This window comes from Cnephaeus nilssonii, assembly GCF_951640355.1.
Source record: "Cnephaeus nilssonii genome assembly, chromosome: 24".
NCBI classification, from domain to species: Eukaryota; Metazoa; Chordata; class Mammalia; order Chiroptera; family Vespertilionidae; genus Cnephaeus; species Cnephaeus nilssonii.
Window position 1 is genome coordinate 12,838,030 of NC_137095.1, and position 22,211 is coordinate 12,860,240.

The window sequence follows — 22,211 nt, forward strand, 5'->3', positions numbered from 1 at the left end:
CTGAGAGAGAAGCAGGAGGTGAAAGAAGAAAGTGTGAGAAAGGCCCGACCGGCGTGGCTCAGGGGTTGAGCGTCGACCCCTGAACCATGAGGTCACGGTTCGATTCTGGCTGATTTCCTTGTTCCCTTGTCAGAGGGGGAGCGCCGTGTCCCGACGGCTTTCCGAAGGAAGGCGCCCGGCCGGATCCCAGGGGTTGCTTGTCAGTAGAAGCAAATTGCCATCCTCGTGTCTAGGGATGTTAATCCCGGGGCTGTTGCTTGCCGCCAGTATTTCAGACCGGCCTTTTGATCTCGCTGCTTGCTGATGACTCTCCATAAATCATGAACTCGGCTGTATCTGATGGTACAAGCCAGTCCCACGGCGGAGGGAGTTAGTACCATCTCCTTCACTCCAGAAAGCAAAAAAAGGGATCCGCAGGAAAGAATTTCAGGGAGGAAATTGCAGTCCAGTGTAAAGGATTGTTTACACTTTTTGTAAACAATCAGGATGAACCTTTTAAAAAAAAAAAAAATATATATATATATATATATATATATTATTGATTTTCACAGAGAGGAAGGGAGAGGGATAGAGAGTTAGAAACATCGATGGGAGAGAAACATCCATCAGCTGCCTCCTGCACACCTCCTACTGGGGATGTGCCCGCAACCAAGGTACATGCCCTTGACCGGAATCGAACCTGAGACCCTTGAGTCCACAGGCCGACGCTCTATCCACTGAGCCAAACCAGTTAGAGCCAGAATAATCGTTAAACAAAAGACACTTCCTTGGGCCCTGGCTGGTTTGGCTCAGTGGATAGAGCGTCGGCCTGTGGACTGAACGGTCCCAGGTTCGATTCCAGTCAAGGGCATGTGCCTTGGTTGCGGGCACATGCCCAGTGGGGAGTGTGCAGGAGGCAGCTGATCGATGTTTCTCTCTCATCGATGTTTCTAACTCTCTGTCCCTTTCCCTTCCTCTCTGTAAAAAAAAATATATATATATAAAAAAACCCACTTCCTTGGGGTGCTGTGAAGACCCTAAAAGTAAGGTTCTTCAGCCAGACGAATGAAACTTATTGCCGAAGGCATCCCTGTACTTCTTAGGATTATACTAGCCCCACCCAAAGCCCCTTGCAAACGAGAGTTTCTTTGATTCTGCCCTTTGTTTGAATCTTTTTTTTTAAAAATCCTCACCCTTAGGATATTTTCCATTGATGCTTAGAGAGAGTGGAAGGGAGGGAGGGAGAGAGACAAAGAGAGAAACATGGATGTGCGAGAGACACATTGATTGGCTGCCTCCTACAAGAGCCCCCACCAAGGCCGGGGATCAAGCCTGCAACCGAGGTACATACGTGCCCTTGTCTGGAATCGCACCGGGACCCTTCAGCCCGCAGGCCGACGCTCTATCCACTGAGCAAACCCGGCCAGGGCCATTTCTTGGACTCTTGAAACGTAGTCTTTCTGTGGCTCACCTGGGAGAAAGCTCCTTAAATCCACAGGGTTTTATGCTGAGCTCTGTGCCCAGAGAGTGAGGACAGGGAGGGGTGGTCTGGTCTCCCTGGGAGGGAACGCCGCCATGTTCTTTTCTGCTCTACCCCTGAAGGACCTGGAGGCCACCCCTGGAGATGACTTCACCCCCGACGCCAACCACCTCCACATTCCCACCGCTGCCTCCCCGGAGCAGCACCGCCCGGATAAGGACCAAGGCTCCCGGGGCCCGGAAAGGGAGGATGCCCCCGAGACGTCCCTCCTGAGCATGGCCAAGAGGGGGAGGTCCCTTGTGCATCCCGTTCCCCAAAATGGACCTGGAACGAACCCACACCCAGTCGCCCAGCCCCACGGGCTTGGGATGGGTCCTTCCGGAAAGGACGTCCTTGACCTTGAGACTCTCCTCCAAGAGGATGCTTGGGACATCGCCGTGACCTCCTGCGCAAGGTCAAGTGCCTGCCTTCCCAGCGCCGCTCCACCCGGGGGCACGGCGGACGGGATCCATCAGCTCCTGCAGACACACCCCCAGCACGCCCCCTACCACGACCCCTATGTCTACATGGCCAAGGCCAGAGGCACCAGGTCCGTGGCTGACTTCAAGACGCTGGCGTTCCCTGACCTCTGGGGCCACTGCCCGTCACACGCCCCGGAGCCCCTGCTGGAACGCAAGCGCGGAATCCAACGGTGAGGGTGGTCCTGACTCAAGAGCTGTGTTTTTTCTCATTTTTGTTTTTGTTTAAAAGATATATTTTTATTGATTTCAGAGAGGAAGGGAGAGGGAGGGAGAGAGACACATCAATGGTGAGAGAGAATCATCCATCGGCTGCCTCCTGCATGCCCTCACTGGGGATGGAGCCCGCAACCCGGGCATGTGCCCTTGACTGGGATCAAACCCGGGACCCTTGAGTCTGCAGGCTGCCACTCGATCCACTGAACCAAACCAGCTAGGGATGTTTTTATTGATTTTTAGAGAGAGAGGAAAGGAGAGAGAGAGATAGAAACATCGATGAGAGAGGAACTTCATCGACTGGCTGCCTCATGCACGTCCCCCACTGGGGATCGAGCCCACAACCTGGGCATGGGCCCTGACCCGGAATCGAACCAGCGACCTTCTGGTTCCTGAGTCAACGCTCAACCCCTGGGCCATACCAGCCGGGCAACTTTCCTGTTTTTCTGATGACTCCCAAGGTGATCATTGGACGAGTGGGGTAAGGAGTGAGGGCCAACCTTTAAGATGTTTCTAATCTTCCTTTTCAGGGTCAAGATATTGGAGGATATCCGGAGGCTCCTTCAGCCCCGCGATGTGATAGACAGAGTCGTCTTCAGTCTAGATGAGCCTCGGTAGGTGGACGTGCCCATCGGCGGAAGGGCGGTGGGTGCGGCGCAGAGAATTCCGTCCACGCCACGAGAAACGAGCGTGCTTCCTGTTCGCGGCGCCTCCCTGCTCCTGCCCTCGGCACGGCGAACATGCGGCTTCAACATCTAGGAGAGGGAGCTCGCCGCTCAGAAATGTCACGCTGTGCCCCACCGCGGCAGTAACGCCGGTGCCCGCCTTCCCTCCTTCCTTACAGGCAACACTCGGCTCCCAACGGCTTGTGGTTCTCCTCCAAGTTCGAGTCGGGAAACCTGCGCAAAGCCATCCAAGTGCGTGAGTAAGTAAAGGAAGCGGCGGTGGGCCCTGACCGGTGCGCTCAGTGGTTAGAGCGCTGGCCAGAGGGCCGAAGGGTCTCGGGTTCGATTCTCAGTCCAGGGCGCGTAATCTTGGTTGCAGGCTCAATCCCCTGCCCTGGTCGGGACACGTGTGGGAGGCAACCAATCAATGTGTCTCTTTCACTTCGATGCTTCTCTCTCTTTCTCTTCTCCTCTCTCCTCCCTTCCATTCTCTCTAAAAACATCAATGGGAAAAAATAAAAAATCTTCTGGTGAGGATTAACCAAAAAATAAAATAAAATAAAATAAAATAAATACATAAAAGCTGCAATGGGGTGGCCCCCGGCAGCTCAAGAAAGCAGTATGACCATCTCTTCCCTCCCCTCTTAGTGACCATCAGCCCTGGTGGTGGTGTTTACACCATGCAAATTGGCAACCACCACAAGTGCATTCCAAGAGTCAGTTCTTTTTTTAAAAAAATATTTTTATTGATTTCAGAGAGGAAGGGAGAGGGAGAGAGAGATAGAAACACCCATGATGAGAGAGAATCGTTGACCGGCTGCCCCCTGCATGCCCCACACACTGGGGATCGAGCCCGCAACCCGGGCTTGTGCCCTGACCGGGAATCGAACCGTGACCTCCTGGTTGGTTCATAGGTCAGTGCTTAACCACTGAGCCACCTCAACTGGGCCATACACCATATTAATTAATCTTTAGGAACAGCACTGGGCGTGGGGGCACTATTTCCATTTTCCGTACGCGCAGACGGAGGCTCCCAAGCAATGTCTAGCTTTCAATAGTCACAGCCTATCCAACCTGGCGGGATTGACACTTCTCTCCGCTGTAGCAACACGTGCATTTTTCCAGCTCGCTAGACACTTGATTGCGGTTTAATCACTAGACGTGTCACAGACACGTCTGATACCAAGACCCTGTGCCCCTCTGGCCGGGCACGCCCACAGCCCGTGTCCACTCTTGTGAGATGTGGTTGCTAAGGGTCCCTCACCAGCCATCCACCCCGGGTCTTCGATCTGCCCGCGAGAACCCGGCATGTGCCGACTCTCAGTGTGGGCAGTTCCCCTTAAAGACGCCTCACCCTCCGCCCCCGCTCCCACCTCGGCAGGTTTGAGTACGACTTGCTGGTCAACACGGACATCAACTGCACCCAGTACCAGCAGTGGTTCAGCTTCAAGGTGCACGGCATGAGGGCCGCCACACCGTACCGCTTCAACATCATCAACTATGAGAAGCCCAACAGCCAGTTCAACTACGGTAGGAGCTGGCGGGGGGCGCCGCGGGCTTTCTGGGTAACCAACCCCACGGATGATGTTGTCTTGAGAGCGTTTGGATCCTTACCAGAGTCCCGCTGGGTTCCCCAAAGCATTTGAAGCTGAGTGGACACATTTTATTTTTTATTTTTATTTTTTATTGTTAATATATTTTTATTGATTTCATAGAGGAAGGAGGAGGGAGAGAGAGATAGAAGCATCAATGATGAGAGAGAATCATTGATGGGCTGACTCCTATGTGCCCCCTCGATCTGGGGATTGAGCCCAGAACCCAGGCATGTGCCCTTGACTGGAATCCGACCCTGGACCCTTCAGTCCGCAGGCCAATGCTCTATCTACTGAGCCAAACCGGTATGTTTGCTTATACTTTATTTTTTTAAAATATATTTTATTGATTCTTTACAGAGAGGAAGGGAGAGGGATAGAGAGTTAGAAACATCGATGAGAGAGAAACACCGATCAGCTGCCTCCTGCACACCTCCTACTGGGGATGTGCCCGCAACCAAGGTCCATGCCCTTGACCGGAATCGAACCTGGGACCTTTCAGTCCTCAGGCTGACGCTCTTTCCACGGAGCCAAACCGGTTAGGGCATGCAAAGTCTCTCTTGCGGTGTAAGGTAACGTTCACAGGTTGCAGCATGAAGACCTGGGTATCCTTGAGGGCCGTCATACAGGCGGCTGCAGCTCTCTGGCCCCTCTTTCTCTTGCCCCAGGGGACTCACCCGGCCTCTGTTTTGTGCAGGGATGCAGCCCACCATGTATTCTGTGAAGGAGGCTCTTCTCGGGAGACCGACCTGGAAGCGGACGGGCTATGAAATCTGCTATTACAAGTGAGTCCGAATATTTGTTGGTTTCTTTTCTCCGCTCTTTCATTCTCTCTCCATTTCCCTGCTTTTCCATGTTGCTCTGACACACCTCCGCCCTATGTGCTTGTCGGCTGTCCTTGTCACCGTCCCTGAGGCAATTGACCCACCCTTCAGAAGTGTGTTAAATGGTACCCACAGGAGATTTCAAGCAGTGGCTTTCGATGTGCTGAATATGGTCTGTCTTCGTGCATGCACATGAGCCCCTGGAGACCCGGTTGGCTATTTAGAAGTTGTGCTAGGACAGACTCAACCTGTGATGAGTGCGTCAAGCTGTCATTCTTTGCCTCTTTCCTGTTCGTTTTTCGTGAGCAAAAAGCCTGAGAAATTCTGGCCTATTCTTTTGTAAAAAAATAATAATAATAAAAAATCTTTATTATTAAAAGAATTACAGATGTCCCCCTTTTCCCCCCATTGACCCGTTCTAGCCCACATCCACCCCCTGTCCCAGGCCTTCTTCATCCTATTTCTGTGTCCAGGGGTTATGCATATATGCACACAAATTATTTGGCCGATCTCTCCTCACTCACCCACCCCCACCTTCCCTCTGAGATCCGTCAGCCTGTGTTCCATGCTTCTATGCCTCTGGATCTATTTCGTCCGTCAGTTTATTTTGTTCTTTCGCTCCCACATATGGGTGAGGTCAGGTGATACCTGTCTTTCTGGCCCATTCTTGTTCATCCTGTCCTTCAGTTTTGCCAAGCAGATGAGGGTGAATAGGTGACAAATAGGCAGAGTCAGATGGTTTTTTGTTTTTTCTTTTTCTTTCATATGCGGGCTGTTGCTTTGTCTCCCCATGGTCTCTCTTCTCCGGATGTCTGGTTATGTAGTTCTCGCTCTCCTTATCCCCGGCGAAATCTGACCTTTCCGTGGTGGAATGTAGAGCTCCTCTGAATCCGCGTGTTTGTGCCATTGGGGACCGGTGTTCTGGGGTTCGCTGCTGTTCAGTGGGTGCCACAGTTGTAGATTTTCAGACTTCCAATAAGATCCACTTTCCCCTTCAAGATGTTGCAGTCTCCGTGTCCGAGCCCGTAGCTCCGGGAGGGGACACAGCAACAGTGGGGGCTGCCCGGTCAGGGGAACCCCGTCCAGCAGTCCTCCACCTTCTCCTGGAGTATAGCTGTCCCTTAACTCGCCGGCAAACACTCCCCATGCGACCCTCAGCTGTTCTTTCTTTCTGCTCCGGGACAAGGCTCGGGACCCGTCTGTCTATTCTGCCGCCATTTTTCTTCCTCCACCTGACAGAAGTTCATTTGTTTTTTTTTTAAATAAAAGAGAAAGGGTCTTCAAAATTCATCTCCAACCCTTGACTACTCACCACGTTCAATGATGTATCCTGTTAAATTGTCATGAGACTGATATGACCCATAGCTCTTGATAAAAGAATCCCAGACCCATGAGCTGCTTATGTGTGCATTTGGGAGGGGGGAAATAAAATACAAATTCACATGGAAAAAAAGGATAGCAGTTGTTGGAACAGGTAGAAAATATATAATTATCAGCTCATTGCTAGTGTGTGTGTGTGTGTGTGTGTGTGTGTGTGTGTGTATGTGTTTTAATAAAAATGGTAGGCTAGTACTTATTTTCTTGGATAAATTAAGTCTTATCTTTTTCTCGGATTACAGGATGCCCCATAAAAACTATAATCAGCTTGACTTGCTTGATTTGGTTGAGCATCGACCTATGAACCAGGAGGTCATGGTTCGATTCCCCCTTAGGGCATATGCCAGGGTATCGGGCTTGATCCCCGGTAGGGAGCATGCAGGAGGCAGCCAATCAGTGATTCTCTTTCATCATTGATGTTTCTCTCTCTCTCTCTCTCTCTCTCTCTCTCTCTCTTTCTCTCTTTTTCTCTCTCTCTCCCTCTCTCTCTCCCTCCCTCCCTCCCTTCCCCTTCCTCTTTGAAATCAATAAAAATATATTTTTTAAAAAGTCTGCCAATAGGGGAGGGAAGAATTCACACATCCAAAATTCACCTTGGACCCTGGCCAGTTTGGTTCGGTGGATAGAGCATCAGCCTGTGGACTGAAAGGTCCCAGGTTCGATTCTGGTCAAGGGCACATGCCCTGGTTGCGGGCTCGATCCCCAGTGGGGGGCGTGCAGGAGGCAGCCAATCAATGATTCTCTCTCATCATTGATATTTCTATCTCTCTCCCTCTCCCTTCCTCTCTGAAATCAATAAAAATATATTTTTTTAAAAAAATCACCTTGGCCTAAGCCCGGAGGAAAGCCAACGTTAATGTTAATAGCTTTTAGACTCATTAACAAGACCATTGTTCTGTGATCAAAGAGGAACAGAGGGCTGACATGGAAACCATCAATGTGTAATGTAATCCATTTTTCATTTCCCAGCCATGAATACCACACAGATGAATGGATAAGGTTGCTACTTCATAGCGTCCTTTGTTCTACAACGCTTCGCCACGTTATGTTAACATATTCCCAGTAATGCGAGCGAAGCCCAGGGCCTGTGTGTGCATTGCCATTCAACCACCAAACAGAACACCTCTCCCTAACAGAGGATGCCTGGGGGTACACAGTCCATCTCTCCCTTTTTTTTAAAAAAAAATATATTTTATTGATTTTTTACAGAGAGGAAGGGAGAGCGATAGAGAGTTAGAAACATCGATCAGCTGCCTCCTGCACACCTCCTATTGGGGATGTGCCCACAACCAAGGTACATGCCCTTGACCGGAATCGAACCTGGGACCTTTCAGTCCGCAGGCCGATGCTCAACCACTGAGCCACCTCAGCCTGGTGGACCAGCTTAGCCCAGTGGTCGGCAAACTCATTCGTCCACAGAGCCAAATATCAACAGGACAATGATTGACATTTATTTGGAGAGCCACATTTTTAAAACTTAAACTTCTCCTAACGCCACCTCTTCAAAATAGACTCGCCCAGGCCGTGGTATTTTGTGGAAGAGCCACACTCAAGGGGCCAAAGAGCCGCCATGGGGCTCGCAAGCTGCAGTTTGCCGACCACGGGTCTAGACATTGCGCCCTCTCTCAGCATTCCAGCAACCACATTGGCAGCCTAGAACCCCAAATGCCTGCTTCCCTCCCGCCTCCCTCACCCTCCTCTCTCCTCCTTTCTCTTTTAGAAACCACTATCGAGAGAGCTTGGCTGTCACAGGTGGTGCCTCCAGGAAGTGCTATTACACCCTCACCTTCTCCATCACCTTCCCGCACCATGGCGACATCTGCTACCTGGCTTACCATTATCCCTACACCTACACCGCGCTCATGGTAACTTCCTCTTTATGGCATGACCGTACGGGACCAGTGGGGGGGCTCTCCGAGATGGCCCCAGAAACATTCAGATGCCCCTGGACCCCAGGGAGCCCAGGTTTGTGGTCACTGACTTAGTGGCTTTACTTCAGCCCCATCTCTGGGACAGAGCAGGGGGCTGAGGGCGTGGCCAATGGCATTCTCACGGCCTGAGTGACATGCCCAGCGGCTCATGGCCAGGTTGTAAGTAGGAGGTGTGGTGTTCCCGAGCGGCTGACCTCTCAGAAGCCCTCAAGCCAAAACCGGTTTGGATCAGTGGATAGAGTGTCGGCCTGCGGACTGAAGGGTCCCAGGTTCAATCCCGGTCAAGGGCATGTACCTTGGTTGCGGGCACATCCCCAGTAGGGGGTGTGCAGGAGGCAGCTGATGGATGTTTCTCTCTCATCGATGTTTCAAACTCTCTATCCCTCTCCCTTCCTCTCTGTAAAACATCAATAAAATATATTTTTTTAAAAAAAGAAGCCCTCAAGTTAAAACATGAAGTGGTGGCCTCATCTGGCGAGGCTCAGGGGTTGAGCACTGACCTAGGAACCAGGAGGTCACGGTTTGATTCCCGTCAGCGCACACACGCCCGGGTTGCGGGCTCGGTCCCCGGGAGGGGGCATGAGAGAGGCAGCCGATCCATGATTCTCTTTCATCATCAATACTTCTCTCTCCCTCCCTCTCGTTTCCTCTCTGAAATCAATAAAAACATATATATATATATTTTTTAAAAAGTGAGGTGGTGAGACTGGAGTGAGGTTATGGAGTTGAAATGGGGTGGAAGCGTCTGGTGAGATGCATATTTACAGCCTGTGGGCTCTGGAGAGGAGGGAAGCAGGGAGATAAAGCTTGGGGACCCCCCGAGTCTCTGACACGCAGCCTCCTAGCTTTTCCGGGGGCTCCTATGGCCATGGGTGCTGGTGTTAGAAGGATCAGGGTGGAGAAGATGAGGAGATTAATAAAAAGCCGAATGACTGCAGTGAGGTCTCTGATTTTAAAAAAATATATATATATTTTATTGATTTTTTACAGAGAGGAAGGGAGAGGGATAGAGAGAGTCAGAAACATTGATGAGAGAGAAACATCGATCAGCTGCCTCCTGCACACCTCCTACTGGGGATGTGCCCGCAACCAAGGTACAGGCCCTTGACCGGAATCGAACCTGGGACCTTTCAGTCCGCAGGCCGATGCTCTATCCACTGAGCCAAACCGGTTAGGGCTCTGATGTTTTTTATAGATATGTTTTTATTGATGTTTTAGAAAGAGGGAGAGAAGATAGAAACATCGATGTTAGAGCAAGATAGATGGGCTGCCTCCTGCACGCCCCCTACTGGGGATGGAGCCTGCAACCCGGGCATGTGCCCCACCCGGGAATCTAACCAGAGATCTATAGGGTGCATAGGACGATGCTCAACCCGCTGAGCCACACCAGCCGGGCTCTGCTGATTTTATGAGAGGGGTGCGGTGTGGATCAGCCTCCTGTGTCCTCTCGGGCCCTGCAGATGGCCCAGGAGACGAACGTGAGCAAGCCGCTTACCCCCTGCGGTTGCCTGGCGTTTGAGAAAGCTGGCACCCCCGTCCCTCGCCCCTGGCAATCTCCTGGGCGTCCTGAGGATTCATGAGCTCACGCATCTCCGCAAAGCACTTGCATCCTCTGTGTTAATGCAAACTGCCATTAGCATATTCATAATAATACGTGACTCTGTGAGCGTAGGTATCACTTAGCCTGAAGGATGCGTGTGTTCGCGCCATGTCTGCGCGGAGGAGATGGAGACGATAATAACCGAGAACATCTTTGCCTTCCACCCGCAAAGATGTTCGCGTATAAATGGAGATTTTTTTTTTTTCCCCTCCACCTAGAAAGGCATAGCTGAAACCGTGCCGCTCGCTGCTTCGGGAAAGCCCATCTGCCCTTCTCCCCGCCTGCCACGTTGCCTAGAGAGAGATTTTTGCTGTTTCCCAGATTGCGAGAGCTACACAACTAGTGTTATTTGTGGATCCCTCGCAGGAGCTCAAGACGCTAATCCGAGACACGCGCACCCCCGGCGAGGCTGGGACGAGCCGTGTTTGTTATAAAACATGCTTGTTGCCCTTCGGGCGCGGAGACAGGCAGCATCCAAACTCCCCCTCCGCCGCCGTTCTTCCCGACTCACCTGGGACCTGCGCGCACAGGCGTCCTGGGGGCGAGACTCCTTCTTCTTCTTCTTCTTCTTTTTTTTTTTTTTTTAATATATTTTTATTGATTTTTTTACTGAGAGGAAGGGAGAGGGATAGAGAGCTAGAAACATCGATGAGAGAGAAACATCGATCAGCTGCCTCCTGCACACCCTGCACTGGGAATGTGCTTGCAACCAAGGTACATGCCCTTGACCGGAATCGAACCTGGGACCCTTCATTCCGCAGGCAGACGCTCTATCCACTGAGCCACACCGGTCAAGGCTCTACTTTACTAAGGAAGCATGTAGGAGAAGTTTAGGAAGTCTGGGCTGGATCAGACCAGTACAGTCCCAAGCCACTGCAACGCAATCCACTTTAAAAAAAAAACATACATTTTTATTGATTTCAGAGAGGATGGGAGAGGGAGAGAGGGAGGGAAGCATCCATGATGAGAGAAAATCATGGATCGGCTCCCTCCTGCACGCCCCACACTGAGGATCGAGCCCGCAACCCAGGCATGTGCCCTGACCGGGAATCGAACCGTGACCTCCTGGTTCATAGGTCACGCTCCACCACTGAGCCACACAGGCTGGGTACACAATCCACTTTGATAGTTGATGTAGTCATCGAGTTGTAGGATTGTATAATCTCTGACAGTTGAGTTCCTGAAACCTGGCTTTTTTTTTTTTTTTTTAAATCCTCACCTGAGGATATGTTTTCCATTGATTTTCAGACAGAGTGGCAGGGAGGGAGGAGGAGAGAGAGAGAAACACTGATGTGAGAGACACAGTGGTCAGAGCACATGCCCGGGTTGCGGGCTCGATCCCCAGTGTGGGGCGTGCAGCAGGCAGCCGATCCATGATTCTCTCGCCTCATGGATGTTTCTCTCTCTCTTCCTCTCCCTTCCTCTCTGAAATCTTCCAGATGCTTGCCAGGAACTCTGTCGGATAATTATCCAAATTAGAGTATTAAAGCGAAAAGAAAGAAATACCATATTATTATAATGGTGAAACAAGCAGAAGGAGTTCTATTGTAGTCATCCATACCAAGCCATCAGTAATTGCAACGATTGTTGAAAGTGTTGCTAGCAAAACTTGTGAAAGTGTTTGGATTCTGTTATGGATTACCCCTTGGAAGCCAGAAGTAGTATTTGAAAATAGGACCCCAGCCCGGCCAGCGTGGCTCCGTGGCTGAGCGTTGACCTAGGAACCAGGAGGTCACGGTTCGATTCCCAGTTCAGGGCACATGCCCATGTTGCAGGCTCGATCCCCAGTAGGGGGCGTGCAGGAGGCAGCCGATCCATGATTCTCTCTCGTCATCGATGTATCTTTCTCTCCCTCTTCCTTTCTCTCTGAAATACTTATATTTATTTAAAGAAAATAGGGCCCTGATAGTTTCTGATGGGCATTAAAGGGTAGAGTATGTTTTTTTCACCAGACATATAGCACTATTGTGGTCCAGGCTACCGCCGTTAATTACCCTTAGAGATGAATTGAGCTTAAGCTAGTGTAGGCGGAGAAGGAGAGAGAGGGCGGGAGGGCGGGAGGGGAAAAGGAGAGAAGGGACAGAATCAGAATGCCATACGCACACGCGCCAATAAAGGGCTCAGAATGAAATAAAGAGTTCAACAAGGTGTCAGATGGGAGAAGTGGACTCACAGGGCGTAGAACAAAGAGGGGACGAGCAAGTCATCAGTCAGTGCTGTCAGGTAATCAATAGGCAGAGGCTCGTCCTTGGAGGGGCCGGCACGAAGGACAGGCACCAGCCACGGGTCCTGGCGCGGAGGAGGGGAGCGTGGAAGGCCCTTCTGAAGGAGCCCAGGGGTGCGCGAAGGGTGACGTCACGGACCCCACCGGCCCCCGAATTCCAGGGTCTTGAGCACCAAGGAAGAAGTGGTTTCTTGCCGTGGAGCCAGGGGCAAGCTGTTGAACTGCCCAGTGCCTCAGTTTTCTCATCTGTAAAATGGGAACTATAAAAGCAGTTACTGTGTGGGTTGTTAGGAGTAAATAACTTGATACATGGGAAGTGTTAGCTGAGGTAGATGGTGACCATTAGACCATTCTCTCTTTCTCTCTCTCTCTCTCTCTCTCTCTCTCTCTCTCTCTCTCTCTCTCTTTCTCTTTCTCTCTCTCGCTCTCTCTTAATGTGTTTTATCACGTTAAGCGCCATGTCAGTCACCGGTGACTGACACTATACTTTCCGTCCAGACCAGTCCATCACTGGTGCTGCCAGCATATCGGTGAAATCGGGTATCGAAAAGGAAGAAATCGGGCTAAACGGAAAGGAAGACAAAACAGCCCTGGCGCTTAACGTGTTATTGATTTCAGAGAGAGGAAGGGAGAGGAAGAGAGAGAGAGAGAAACATCCATGAGGAGAGAGAATCATGGATCCGCTGCCTCCTGCTGGGGGTGGAGCCCGCAACCCCGGCATGTGCCCTGACTGGGAATCGAACCGGGACCTCCTGGTTCACTGAGCCACACAGGCCGGGTTATTCTCTTTTTATAGGATGGCGTGTGGTTGTTTCCTACATTGACCTGATTGGAAGATACCCATTCCATAATTTATAATAAAACTAAAATTATGCAAAAAAAAAAAAAAATCCAAAGAAAGGACCCCGAAGAAATGACTACGACGGCTGGTGATGGTGGTCTTAGGGTGGCTGATGATCATTAGTTTTTCTTTACTCTCTTTTCCAAATCATCAGCGATATAACTTCATTTACTTTTTTATGGGAAAAGCCGATGAAAACCACCGTTTCTTTCTCATCGGCCGATCTGTGAGTAGACACCCAGAGACGGATTATTTCTCTCACGTCTTAAAGCAAGTCCCGTTCATGTAGGGGCGTGACCTTGGCTGGTGGGCGGTGTGAGGACGCTCCTTAGAACCTGCCTACGGCCTGTTTGGGTGCTTTTGTTTATTTTATTTTATTTTTTTAATATTTTATTGATTTCAGAGAGGAAGGGAGAGGGAGAGAGAGAGATAGAAACATCCATGATGAGAGAGAATCATGGATAGGCTGCCTCCTGCACGCCCCCTACTGGGGATCGAGCCCGCAACCCAGGCATGTGCCCTTGGCTGGAATCGAACCTGGGACCCTTCAGTCCACAGGCAGACGCTCTATCCACTGAGCCACACCAGCCAGGGTGCTTTTGTTTAGTTGAAAGGGGTCCTGTGCTCTGCGGGGATCGATCCTCTCTGATGGGTGTATTCCAGGGACAGCGAGAACCAGGCAGGACACAGAATAAAACAGGCCGTCGCCTCCTTAGGGGCGAGCTTTCTTCTGAGTGAGGGGGCCGGAGAGCTCAGCCGATTGCGGGGATCACAATGAGAAGCGATTTCCGAGTGCGGGCTGCCTCGTCTCCCTTTCCCGGTAGGGTCACCCGCTGAGGTCACGCGCAGCCTTTGAAGGAAGTTTGCAGGGAGTCGCTGATACAGGGGAGGCAGGGCAACTCCTGCGGCGAGGCGAAGTCATGGGCCAGATATCTGTCCTTTCTTGGAGAGGCAGACGTTTCTGTTCAGGAGACCACCTCTGGGGGGGGGGGGGAGTGTTCCATAATTGCCTTGACCTCATTCCCGTTTTCATAAAGAACCCCACCCCTGTGGCTGCTGCAGGGCTGCGGTTACGGTGGGCGGTTGGCGCACACAGGAGGGCGCCCTGCCTCCCTCGTCAGTGATCCCGACAATTTCCCATCAGCCACCGCCTCCCTGGACCTGCCTGGTAGCTGCACTTAAGCATCACTTTTAGGAGGACAGTACAAATCCATTTTTATTTTATTTTATTTTATTTTAATATATTTTATTGATTTTTTACAGAGAGGAAGGGAGAGGGATAGAGAGTTAGAAACATCAATGAGAGAGAAACATCGATCAGCTGCCTCCTGCACACCCCCTACTGGGGATGTGCCCATATCCAAGGTACCGGAATCGAACCCGGGACCCTTCAGTCGGCAGGCTGAGGCTCTATCCACTGAGCCACGCCGGTTAGGGCATATTTGTATTGATTTTAGAGAGGAAGGGAGAAGGAGAGAGAGAGAAAAAAAAACAACATCCATGACAAGAGAGAATCATGGATCGGCTGCCTCCTGCACGCCCCACACTGGGATGGAGTCTGCCACCCGGGCATGTGCCCTGACCGGGAATCGAACCGGTGACCTCCTGGTTCACAGATCGATGCTCAACCACAGAGCCACGCCGGCCGGGCTGGGGGCCTGGAATCCTGATAGTAACTGCGAGGCAGAGTTTTAATAATAATATCGGCAGCAGCTGTCACCAAGAATTTTTTGAGAGAGGTTAAAGGAATTTGTTTATGGTCACAGAGAGGACCGTTTCACTCCAGGGCGCTCTCTGTTGTCTTAACGAAGGTCCTAACGTTTTCCTTGGCGGAGATGGCCGGCGCGTGGCGGACATGCTGATGGAGTCATTTCCGTGCCCGACCTGTGTTACCTACCAGATGGCTGCTTCTTCCATCGGCCCTTTAATGACACCGATTTAATATTGATTTTCTCTTTAATGCATGGATTTCTTCAGTGCGCTCCTTTGAGGAGGATGTTTTGATGTTTTCCTATCTCCGCACGGTTTTATTTGCGCTGATCTTAAGGCCATGTTCACTGAAGTCTAACTTCATTTCATTGTGATCAGAAAACGTGGTTTGCACGATTTCTGTTCTTTTTTGTTGTCGAACATTTATTGAATTTTTGCCCTGGCTGGTGTGGCTCAGTGGATAGAGTGTCGGCCGGTGGACTGAAGGGTCTCGGGTTTGATTCCGGTCAAGGGCACATGCCCGGGTTGCGGGCTCGATCCCCAGTAGAGGGCACGCAGGAGGCAGCCGATCAATGATTCTCTCTCGTCATGGATGTTTCTCCCCCTCTCCCTCTCCCTTCCTCTCTGAAATCCATAAAAATATATTCAAATAAAAGAAAATTTATTGAATTTTTATAGCCCTGGATACGGTTAAATTTTGTTACAGTTCCATGGATGCTTGAGGAACAAAAATAAAAAATAAGAAGGATGTTCTCTGTAAAGAAAAAGCTTGACAAATATCTATAAAAATAATATTGTTCCAATACACTATATCATTATTGTTGTGTATTTGATTTATTTAAGGCGGAGGCACCGTCTTGGCGTCTCTCATTCCCGGTACAGTGTTTCTCCTCCTGCCATGTTCACGTTGCATATTTCAACCCTGTGTGATTTGATTCCTCAGATTTATGAGCTTTCTATGTTCATTGCAGATTGTACCCTTTGTCAAAATACGATTTTTAAATCCCATTTAAAGCACTTGTTCTTGAATATGGCTTCGCTGCCTACTTCTGTGGCCGTGCCTGATGTGATTTATGCTCGCTTAGCCTTTGCGTTTCAATATTTCTCTCTCAAAATATCTTAGGAGACGCAAGCGAAATAGATAATTTAGGCATGTTTTCATATACGTCATGGTGTTGTTGTTTTTTTTCCTCCTCTCTTCAAAAGCATCCTTTATATACAACATACAGTGGGGCTCATCAAAACGAATCTGAAAAACGTTGTCATTTCAGAAGGCTGTTTAACCTATTTATAACCAATTTTGGTGTCACTTCTATCATTTTGATTTTATTCCATTTTCTATGCTTTGCTTTTTTCCATTCCTTCCTTCCTCCCTCCCTCTCTCCCTTTCTTCTTTTTTAAAAAAATATTTTTATTGACTTCAGAGAGGAAGGGAGAGGGAGAGAGAGAAACATCAATGATGAGAGAGATGAGAGAGAATCATCATTTGCGCCTCCTGCACGCCCCCTCCTGGGCACTGAGCCTGCATCCTGGGCATGTGCCCTGACCGGGAATCGAACCAGGACCTCCTGGTTCGTAGCTCGACACTCAACCACTGAGCCATGCCGGCCGGGCGTGTTCTATTTTTTAAGTTCTTGCATATCCGAGCATACATGCTACATTTGCTTGTGAGCAGAAACTTGGCTGATTATAAGTTTACTGGATTTTAAGGCTTCCTACTTTCAAATTCTGGGTAGTAAGTACTTCCTTCCCTTTGGCATCTCATGTTGCATAGATGTACATATATGCATTTATCTTTACACAGACCCCTCCCCCCCCCACACACACAGGCAATCACTTTCTATTTTTATTTTTTTAATATGTATTTTATTGATTTTTTACAGAGAGAAAGGGAGAGGGATAGAGAGCCAGAAACATCAAAGAGAGAGAAACATCGATCAGCTGCCTCCTGCACACCTCCTACTGGCGATGTGCCCGCAACCAAGGTACATGCCCTTGACCGGAATCGAACCTGGGACCCTTCAGTCCGAAGGCCAATGCTCTATCCACTGAGCCAAACCGGTTAGGGCCACAATCACTTTTGAAAAATAACCTAAATCACCTGGCTGGTGTGGCTCAAAGGTTGAGTGTTGACCTATGAACCAAGAGGTTGCCGGTTCGATTCCCAGGCATGGCACATGCCGGGTTGCGGGCTCGACCCTCAGGGTGGGGCGTGCAGGAGGCAGGCAGGCAGTCAGTGATGCTGTGTGGCCTGCCCTCTGGCCTTTAGTGCGTAGAAATCAGATCCCCGATACCTCAGGGCCGTGAGGGAATGTTGCTCCCCCCTCAGCCCGTTGACCATCTCCTGGGCAGTGGGAAGAGCCCCCTCTTTAATCTCTTCACACCCAACCTTGGGTGGATCAGGGTCCCACAATAACTTCCAGACGGTAAGGGCTCGCACCAATTGTTAGAAATAAGGCGAGCCCCCCAAGTCAGGGGTTCTGGTAGGATACAAAACACTCGGGAGCCAGGCAGCAAGGCAAACCTATTTACTTCTACGCAGAAGGGTGCACACACATGGTCTGGAAGTGTGTGCACACCAAGCAGATGGGCTGCTTGGGTTTATAATCCCTTACACACATGACCTGTCCTTTGCTCTTGATTGGAGCTCAGGCACATAGCCTTTCGCCATTGGCTAATTCAAAGGGAGGGGTTGGCCTTTGCTGTTTCAAGATGGCGGCCCCCAGGGGAGCTGCAAGCCATGTGGCCAACATGGCAGCTTCCTAAACTGTTCTTTGACAGAAAGGATAACTTGTTTATTCTCGCACCAATGGAAGCTGTGTGGCTGTTTCCCGTGGTGGGGATCATGGCCCCCCAAATCTTACTCGTACACCCTTCCATTTTGTTTCTGCTCCAGACTCACCTGGACCTCCTGGAAAAGAGCGTCGACCCCCAGACGGTGTACTTCCGGCAGGAGGCTCTCTGTAGGACACTGGGAGGCAACGCCTGCCCGCTGGTGACCATCACGGCCATGCCCGCGTCGGCCAGCCCGGCCCACCTGGAGCAGTTCCGTGAGTGACACGGGGTCCCTCTTTGGAGATCGGGGTGGCGGTCGGGGTGAGGGTCTCAGAGTCTCAGGGATCCACCTGTCCCTCGGAGAGCCAAAACTCCATAAACTTGGGGACCGGCCCATCTCTATAGAAACACCAGCGCCAGCCCTTGCTGGCACGGCCCACGAACTGCTCTGAATCGAGGGAGACGGGGTTCGCTGGCTCCCTAAGACAAGTGATCACAAATATTGGGTGTCCCCAAACAAGGAGACACACTTCGAAGAATGGTTCATTCCAAGGGGTTGAATCTGAACCGGAAGAGACATCCATTGAGCTGTCAGAAAAAGGGGTGCCGACATGTTGGGGATAAATGCTAATGTCGCTCTGTTGTGAAAGGGAGAAAAAATAAATTGCGGAAAAAATAAAGGCCCGGGGGTGGGGTGGGGTGGGGAATGGAATGGCTGGTTGGCTTGGAGAGCAGTTTGCTCGTGACATCACTTCCTGTCCTAAGACACAGTCGGGACTCTGCATCCTGTTTTCCAGTCTTTGTCATTGATTGATTGATTGGTGGAAGGAGGGAGGGATTGTATCTTTATGGTTGAAAGTATTTGCATGGATCAGACTTCTGAACCTCAGAGGGAAGGCAGGGGAGGGGGGGTGGGTCTGACCGTGTCTGCATAGATGCGTCACCCGTTTCCCAGCCTTTATTCGGGGGCTTTCCTCACGGTGCCGACTGCTTTCTCAGCTCCAGGTCACCCAGGTTTGGAGACGAAGGGGGTGGAGTCCCAGAGCCCTGGCTGAGGCATCCCCTAGCTCAGTGGTCGGCAAACTCATGAGTCCACAGAGCCAAATATCAACAGTACAACGATTGAAATTTCTTCTGAGAGCCCCATTTTTTAAACTTAAACGTCTTCTAATGCCCCTTCCTCAAAACAGATTCGCCCCAGGCCGTGGTATTTTGTGGAAGAGCCACACTCAAGGGGCCAAAGAGCCGCCTGTGGCTTGCGAGCTACAGTTTGCCGACCACGGCCCTAGGTAACCGGTTGCCATTCGGATCTGAGAGGCTGAGGCTGTGAAGGAGGCCCTGGCCAGGGACCATAAGACCAAAGCAAAGCACACACAGTGTCGACCTAGGAACCAGGAGGTCAAGGTTCGATTCCCGGTCAGGGCACATGCCCGGGTTGCGGGCTCGATCCCCAGTAGGGGGCTTTGCAGGAGGCCGCTGATCCGTGATTCTCTCTCATCATGGATGTTTCTATCTTTCTCTCCTTCTCCCTTCCTCTCTCTGAAATAAATTAAACCATATTAAAAAAAAAAAAAAGGTGTGGGAGACGAAAGAGAAGATTGGGGGCGAATGGACAGGGGGACCTGGTCGGTGGAGATGGTTCTGAGGGAGAAAGTCATTCTCTTCTTAGACATTCATTCGTGGAGTGAAACAGTCACTATGTGACTCCCTGGGGAGAAGGCAAGAAACAGCCGAGGTGGGTGGGACGGGGCGGAGCTCCAAAGAGGAGAATGTAACCTTTCTATTCTCAGGAGGGGAGCTAACCTTCCCCGCACCTTCTCCTGCCTGCCCCGCCCCTCCCCCCTCTCCTGGGCCCCACACACTGCTCTTCCCAGGGGGCCTGTGATGGGGGAGCATGAGGCCACGTTTGCATAGGTTTAAGAATCCCTTTCTCCTTTTCTTTCTGTCCTTAAACATATTCTCCCCAAAGCAGTGCTCTGTTCTGCCTGCCATTATGCTAAAAGCTTTTCCTGGGAAGACAATAGCTACTCTCAGAGAAAGAGGTTTTACGCTGAGTCCCCCGGGGTGCGCCTGCCTGGGGTCGAGCTGTCACTTGGAAGTGTTTTTTTAGGTTTTTTTTTCCTCCCCATTTTTTAATTAAGGTATTATATGTGTACATATCTTACCATTGCCCCCACCCCCACCCCACTCCCATCCATGCCCTCGCCCCCCAGAGTTTTGCGTCCGTTGGTTATGCGTATATGCCTGCAAACAAGTCCTTCGGTGGATCTCTTATCTCCCCCACCTCTCCCTAACCTTCCCGCTGTAATTGGACTGTCTGTCTGATGCTTTACTGCCTCTGTATCTATCTTTTTGTTCATCCATGTATAATGTTCTTTATGATCCACAAATGAGAGAGATCCTGTGGAATTTTTCTTTCTCTGACTGGCTTATTTCGCTTAGCATAATGTTCTCCAGTTCCATCCAGGTTGCTGCAAGTGGTAAGAATTCCTTCTTTTTTATGGCAGCGTAGTATTCCATGGTGTAGATGGACCATAGTTTTTCTGATCCAGTCATCTGCTGACGGGCACCTAGGCTGTTTCCAGATCTTAGCTATGGTGAATCATGCCGCTATGAACATAGGGGTGCATATATCCTTTCTGATTGGTGTTTCCAGTTTCTTGGGATATATTCCTAGGAGTGGGATCACTTGGAAGTGGTTTTACCGGAGCACAGAGTGGAAAATGGAGCCGTCACAGAAACCCCCTTTCGGCTTCTTTGCGTAGCATCTCGCCTCCTCTCCGCTCTCGGTCTCTCTCGGAGACGCCTGAGCAGGTGCCACGCTCAGAGCTTCCCGCGGGAGAGAGCTGGGGCTGAGAGCAGCGCCCCAAGCAACACACACGCAGGTGAAGAAGCCACATTTCTGGGTGTTTTTTTGTGTTTGTTGGTTAGTCCTCACCTGAGGGTATTTTCCCCATTGATTCTTAGAGAGAGTGGAAGGGAGGGGAGAGAGACAGAGAGAGAAACATCGATGTGAGAGAGACACATCAACGGATTGCCTCCTGCACACACTCCGGCCGGGGCCTGGGATGGAGCCTGCAACCTAGGTACATGCCCTTCACCGGACTGGAACCCAGGGCCCTTCAGTCCATGGGCTGACACTCTATCCACGGAGCCACACTGGCTAGGGCACATTTCTGTGTTGTTGTTGTTGTTTTGCCCTTTCCCCTCAGGAACGTGGTGCCAAGTATTACTAAGGTTATCGCTGCCTTGTGGAACTTAAACAGCCATCAAAACAATCAAGGTCGCCGTAGCCCAGTGGTCGGCAAACTCATGAGTCCACAGAGCCACATATCAACAGTACAACGATTGAAATTTCTTTGGAGAGCCACATTTTTTAAACTTAAACTTCTTCTAACGCCACTTCTTCAACATAGACTCGCCCAGGCCGTGGCATTTTGTGGAAGAGCCAGACTCAAGGGGCCAAAGAGCCGCATGTGGCTCTCGAGCCGCAGTTTGCCGACCACGGCCCTAGCCGGTTTGGCTCGGTGGATAGAGCGTCGGCCCGCGGACTGAAGGGTCCCAGGTTCGATTCCGGTCAAGGGCACATGCCAGGGTTGCGGGCTTGATCCCCAGTAGGGGGCGTGCAGGAGGCAGCTGATCGATGATTCTCTCTCATCGTGGATATTTCTCTCTCTCTCTTCCTCTTCCTTCCTCCCTGAAATCAATAAAAATATATTTAAAAGAAAAAAAAAAAACCAAAACGATCAAGGTCTGATTTCTCAGTTGCTGCTGAGCCGACCTGGCTGGGAGGTGACACAGGTGGCTCTGGACCTCATCTTTCTTGTCTCCTGGTTCAATTATGCTCCCCCACGCCCCCTCTTTCTTTCTTTCTTTTTTTTTTTTTTTCCTGTAAAGCACTCCTTCTGACAAATATTGGAACAAAAGAAATGAACTGCAAGGGCATAAAGACTCCTCTCGGTGGAGATTTTTAATAAAAGGAGTTAGAGTTACAGAAACTGAACTGTGCCCTTTCTTCTGTACCCGGGGATTTCCATCTCTCCAGGCAGCCAGGGGTAGGATGCACAGCGGGTATTAGGAATCGTATATAATAAAAGCCTAATATGCTAAGTGTCCGGTAGACCGGTCAGCCATTCAACCAATCAAAGCCTACTATGCTAATGATATGCTAAGGCTGCTCAACAGCTCGCTATGACATGCACTGACCACCAGGGGGCAGATGCTCCAACCGGTACGTTAGCTTGCTGCCGGGGTCCAGCCAATCAGGACTGAACGAGATGGGCCGGACATGCCCTGGAGCCCTTCTGCGGTCCCTCCCCAGCTGGCCAACCTCCTGGGTCCCTCCCTGGCCTCAAATCGTGCACCAGTGGGGTCCCTCAGCTTGGCCTGCACCCTCTTGCAATCCAGGACCCCTCAAGGAATGTCGGAGAGCCAAAACCGGTTTGGCTCAGTGGATAGAGCGTCAGCCTGCGGACTCAA

The 22,211-nt window shown here is 50.7% G+C and overlaps 1 protein-coding gene across 1 annotated transcript in view; it reads left to right on the plus strand.

The window, feature by feature from the left end:
- The window catches only part of AGBL1 (AGBL carboxypeptidase 1), a gene marked incomplete at its 3' end in the record, with an annotated part of 254,689 nt that overhangs the window by 68,582 nt on the left and 163,896 nt on the right, over nt 1–22,211 (plus strand). Inside the window, exons 11-17 of the mRNA XM_079764228.1 lie at nt 1,582–2,150; nt 2,724–2,807; nt 3,038–3,118; nt 4,240–4,388; nt 5,148–5,235; nt 8,372–8,516; nt 17,854–18,007. Of these exons, the coding sequence (XP_079620354.1) occupies nt 1,582–2,150; nt 2,724–2,807; nt 3,038–3,118; nt 4,240–4,388; nt 5,148–5,235; nt 8,372–8,516; nt 17,854–18,007 (1,270 nt within the window). The remainder of the gene's footprint in view (nt 1–1,581; nt 2,151–2,723; nt 2,808–3,037; nt 3,119–4,239; nt 4,389–5,147; nt 5,236–8,371; nt 8,517–17,853; nt 18,008–22,211) is intronic.